Source organism: Salvelinus namaycush, chromosome 2 (genome assembly GCF_016432855.1).
Source record: "Salvelinus namaycush isolate Seneca chromosome 2, SaNama_1.0, whole genome shotgun sequence".
NCBI classification, from domain to species: Eukaryota; Metazoa; Chordata; class Actinopteri; order Salmoniformes; family Salmonidae; genus Salvelinus; species Salvelinus namaycush.
Window position 1 is genome coordinate 46,418,202 of NC_052308.1, and position 5,345 is coordinate 46,423,546.

At 50.5% G+C, this 5,345-nt stretch overlaps 1 protein-coding gene across 1 annotated transcript; it reads left to right on the forward strand.

Annotated features, from left to right (window-relative positions):
• The first annotated feature begins 775 nt into the window (after positions 1–775).
• LOC120028239 (major intrinsically disordered Notch2-binding receptor 1-like) lies at positions 776–5,139 on the forward strand. The gene is made up of 3 exons (XM_038973410.1): positions 776–2,833; positions 3,596–3,838; positions 4,945–5,139. The coding sequence occupies exons 1-3, from the start codon at positions 776–778 to the stop codon at positions 5,137–5,139; spliced, it is 2,496 nt and encodes an 831-aa protein (XP_038829338.1).
• The last annotated feature ends 206 nt before the right edge of the window (positions 5,140–5,345 follow it).

Genomic DNA, 5,345 nt, shown 5'->3' on the forward strand with positions numbered 1-5,345 from the left:
AGAGGCAGTTTGGAACTCGGTAGTGAGTGTTGCAACCGAGGACATATGATTTATACGCGCTACAGCACTTGGCAGTCCCGTTCTGTGAGCTTGTTTGGCCTACCACTTTGCGGCTGAGCCGTTGTTGCTCCTAGACGTTTCCACTTCACAATAACAGCACTTACAGTTGACCGGGGCAGCTTTAGCAGGGCCGAAATTTGGGGAATTTACTTGTTGGAAAGATGGCATCCTATGACAGTGCCACATTGAAAGTCACTGAGCTCTTCAGTAAGGCCATTCTACTCCTAATATTTGATACACCTGTCAGTAACGGGTGTGGCTGAAACAGTAAAATCCACTAATTTGAAGGGGTGTCCACATACTTTTGTAAATATAGTGTATAAATGCCTCATGAGCTTAGTTCATCTATTGCACCCCATCAGAACCCAAAATATGTACTTGTTTTACTCCAGTGTTTGTTAACAATGTAAATGTTAATAAACACTGTATAGCCATAAAACATGCATGGTTAAAACTATTATTTTTATGTCATGGATGGTCAGTCCTTGCATCCATAGCTCTGTCTTTGAATTTGAGAGTGGTTACATTTCTCCAGGCGTATCCATCAACTGTTTACCAAAACAGAGGAGGGGTGGCAGCTTTGTTATTGTGTAATTTTTTACTCAGTGTTATTCAAGTGGTAATACATTTGTAGTAATACATACATTTTCTTAAGATTTATTTTCAACCACATCCCCTGTTGATTTTGTTGTTAATTTGAAGGTGATATTGGGTCATGGCCAGTCTGCAGCAAGAGTACCCCCTGGTCCTGCTGGGGATTCTGGAGGAGCTTGCTGCTATGCGCCACTGGCTTTCCTTTCAGGACCTGTGTAGAATGGTCAGCACCCGCTTCGACCTGCAGCACCTCACAGAGCTTAGGAGCCTGCTGTTCTCCGCAGCCTGCCGCGATCCCTGTTTCCCTGCCACCCTCTTCAGAGACAGGGTCAACCCTAAGGGACTGGGGACATCCCCGATTGGCGTGGCAGCTGACATCGTCACAATATTCAACCTCATTCAAATGACGGGTGGGGTTCCTGACGAGGCCCAGGCGGCCCAGCCAATGAAAGCTCAGCTTGGCCCCAATATCGACCAATCCCCGGGGCCCTCTTTGCAAATTTCTTTGCCCATCGCTGACGAGGTGAGATTCTCCAGCCGCGATAGGGTGCGCACACTGTCAGACTCTCAGACCCTCTCAGGCCCTATCGACCAGAGCTTTCTCTGGACCAAATCAAATTACTCATTCCGCAAGCGTGCCAGTCTCCCTCCTGATCCCCTCTCTCTGGTCTCGTCATCCCCTCCAGGCCGTGCCAGGGCTGTGTCTTTCGACTGGCGCCACAACACCCCGCTGTTCGCTGGCAGTGGAAGCATCCCAGGCCAGGCCATGCAGAGCATCTACCTCCCCCTGGAGACAGACAGCGAGTCCTCAAAGGATTCCTTGAGTGGAGACTCGGCACCCAGGGATCCCGGATCAGAGCCGGGATCGCAGCCGGGATCGGAGCGGCATTCCTGCACGAAGAAGAGAGGTATTTTTAAGATGGACTTCCACAACCAGTCGCACCTTGTTCCCGAGGTGACCATTAGTACCGTGACCCCGAGAGTAGGAGTAGGAGGAAGAGGGAGGCAGGAACTTTTCACCAATCGCAGCTTCGAGATGCTCTCCAACCCGTATCCTTCGCACACTGTTGGTCAGCCTTCGCCGGACCGCCAGGCCAAGCATGAAAGCCTGGATGACCTCCAGGACTCCACATACTTTGGCCCAGGTAGTACTATTCCTGAATGGTCCCCCCTCCACCTCCAACACCCCAGGACCCGTAGGCCAGGATGGACGGACAAGAGCCTCAGTCTGGATGACAGGTTGGTGGGCTTGGATGGCTCCGAGGGCTTCCTTCAGAGACTTGCCCCCAGCCCCACCACAAACCCTGGTGAGTGGTTGCCCCCTTCAAAGGGATGGGAGGGGACCGTCAGTCCCAGACCTGAAGGAGTAGGGTGGATGGCCTGCAGTACGAGCACCCAGACAGACACCATGCCGGGCACGCGGCACCTGCGGAGCCTGGTGCAGGCCGACCACCTGTCCTTCATGACCTCGATGGACAACCCCGACATGATAGGCGAGGACGACATCAGCACCATCTTCCGCTTCCTGGATGACATGAGCATGTGCGGCTCCACAGGGTACATCTGCCCCCCCGACGGGGGCCCTTCGGCAGCTCAGGACACCCCGGAGGCGCGGCGCGGCCGCCTGGGCCAGCTCCAGAGGCTCTTCCATTCGCTGGACGGCAGTGAAGATGGCGGGCTCAAGGCCAGCGTGTGTAAACTCCTCCTGAGAATGGGCCAGATCGAGCAGAGCCTGGAGTCCCTGTCCGAAGTCAAGGCCGAGATCTCCCAGGTGCTCTCCTTCCTCCAGCGGCTGGACGAGAAGATGCAGGAGCAGGCCGTGGGAGGTAGGCAGGGAGGTAGGTGGCTGGGACCCGCCAGCGGTGGTGAGTCTTCCCTGGGTGTGCTAAGCCATCCGCTCAGCCCTGGGTCTGGTGGCTCCTCTGAGCCCCAGCCCCTGTCTGTATCTGGGCATTCGTTTGGTAGCCTGGACTGGAACCGGTGGGGGAAGATGGAGGAGAACAGAGGTGTGAGCGAAACCAAAGTGGGGAAGAAGGGGGTGCTCTCTCGGCAGGCTTCTTGCAAGAGTGGCGTGGACTCCAAGCGGCCAAGCATCATCTCCATCTTATCTGCACGGGATTGGACGGTGTCTTTCTCGAAAAGTAAAGATGACAAGGCCCAGCCCGGGAAAACAGGACAGGTACTGTACCAACTTAGTTAGTGCAACAGTGTGTGTGTATGTGCATGCATGCATGCATGCATGCATTCGTTTTGGAGATTTGGATTTGGAGTGAGTGTGATAGTGTGTGCGAGTGTGAGTATGTGTGTGTGTGTTTTAGTGTGTGTGTGTGTGCTCATTTTGTTGCTAAATCAGGAGTTTAGCTGTGTGTGTCTTGTAAGGCAGTCTTAGGGTCTGGGTCTGACCTGTTACCTGCTCCATATAGTTGTATGTTGCTGTTTGGATCTAGCCTGGTCAACCAGACTGCTGCGCTTGCGTTTCGTTTCATGTGAAGTGAATGTGAGCTATCGCAAGATCAGTCTGGTTTCACAAGGCTAGTGGCTAGTTGTGTGAGGATAAGGAATTATAAACTCTGTGGATTTGGGGGTTTTAGGCAGAAATTTGAAAGAACTAGACTAATACGGAGACTAAAACAAAACTAAAGCAGAACTTGAGTCAGACATTAGCTGGCCTGTTGGTCAGACTATGTGGTTTAGGTGGTCAGTTGTTTACTTAGTCAATTATTCCCATAGCTCTTTTACTGGCAATGCAAGACTGCCTTTCAGTAATCAGTATTTCCCCACTTCTCCAAACAAAGGCAAGAGCAGGTTTGCTTGTGTTTATGCAGTTTGTTCACATATGTATTCCATATTTGTTCCTGCCATTATGTTTGATTTATTTTCCTCTCTTCCTCCCATCCATCCACATTTCCTCTTTCACATCTTTGTCCCACCCTCCATGCAGACGGACCAATCAAACAGCTCTGCCCAGAGTCACAAACTCCCTCCTCAAAAACACTCCCACTTGGTGGAGCAGGTGTCCAACTCTTCTCTCTTCCGTCAGAAGGGTGGCGGTTTGACCAATCCAGGGTTGTCCTCTGGGTTGACCTCTGGTTTGACCTCTGACCTCCGTTTGGCTGAGGGGAGAGGAGCCCCGGTCTGGACCGTGGAGGAGAGAGAGGCCAGAATGTCCCCTCTGGACCTACAGGTACTGTATATTTTGACCTTGTTGACCTTTTGGTAGCGCAGTACTTAACGACAACTGTGGGCCACATTAAATCAACTCACGGGACCCGTCTGACCGCCAGTACTAGCTCCCTGCTTTCCAAGAGGAAATGTTTGATTGCTTTTCCTAAGCACATGATCACATATGTCTTATTATAATCTTATATGCTGTAAATGTTCAACAGACTGAACAAATTAGTTATTTAGTCAAGATCATTATGAGATTATACTAATACATTATACATATGACATGTCTTTTGATGCATTATACCTGCATTATAATGCATTAAATAAAGTTTAGCTTTCTCCTAAAATTATACAAACCAGGATTAGTCAGTGAACCTTCAGAAAATATAGAATCCCGTGTGGCTCAGTTGGTAGAGCATGGCACTTGCAATGCCAAGGTTGTGGGTTTGATTCCCACAGGGGACCAGTATGAACATGTATCACTCACTACTGTAAGTCTATCTGGATAAATGACTAAAATGTAAATGTAAAATGTATATCTGAACTGGCATCCAAAAAGAACTTCCAATGAATACGATAAAAAAATATATATATATATAAAAAAATGTACCCCATTTTTCTCTCCAATTTTCGATCTCGCTGCAACTCCCCAACTGGCTCGGAAGGCAAAGGTTGAGTCATGCGTCCTCCAAAACATGACCCGCCTAACCGCACTCCTTAACACCCGCCAGCTTAACCCAGAAGCCAGCCGCACCAATGTGTCGGAGGAAACACTTTTCAACTGGCGACCGGGGTCAGCCCACAGGCACCGGGCCTGCCACAAGGAGTCGCTAGAGCACGATGAGTCAAGTAAAGTCCCACCGGCCAAACCCTCCCCTAACCCGGATGACGCTGGGCCAATTGTGCACTGTCTTATGGGACTCTCGGTCACGGCCGGTTGTGGCACAGCCCGGGAATGAACTCGGGTCTGTAGTAACGCCTTTAGCCCTACATGCGATGCGGTGCCTTAGACCATTGTGCCACTCGGGAGGCCCCAGTGAATAATACGTTTAATGGAACAACTGGAACGGTTATCTACTTGACTGGCATGATAGAGTGGTGACCTTATGTTTTGTCTCGTAGGCCCAGGACTCTCTAAACCCTAATAACCTGGAGTTTTGGATGGAGGACATCTACACGCCAGGTTACAGCACACTGCTGAGGCGCAAAGAGGCCAACCAGCGCAGAGCCAAAGCCTGCAAGCTGGGGGCGCTCATCTTCACTTCCATCACCGTCATCCTCGTCATCGTCATCCCTATCGCCACCATGAGCTCTTGAGGCTCTGTATGCATGCCAGACAGGAGACCTCCAAACAAAAATACTGATTTGATTTGTTGATTGGCGATGACGGGATGGTGGGATTCTGAATGTGGTGTTGAAGTGATACTTTTTTCATATAACGGTGTAGGGGGAGTAATGTGCCCTACATTTACCATGCTCTTGCACCAGTGTACTCAGGAGAGAGTATTAAGGAAAGACCAAGC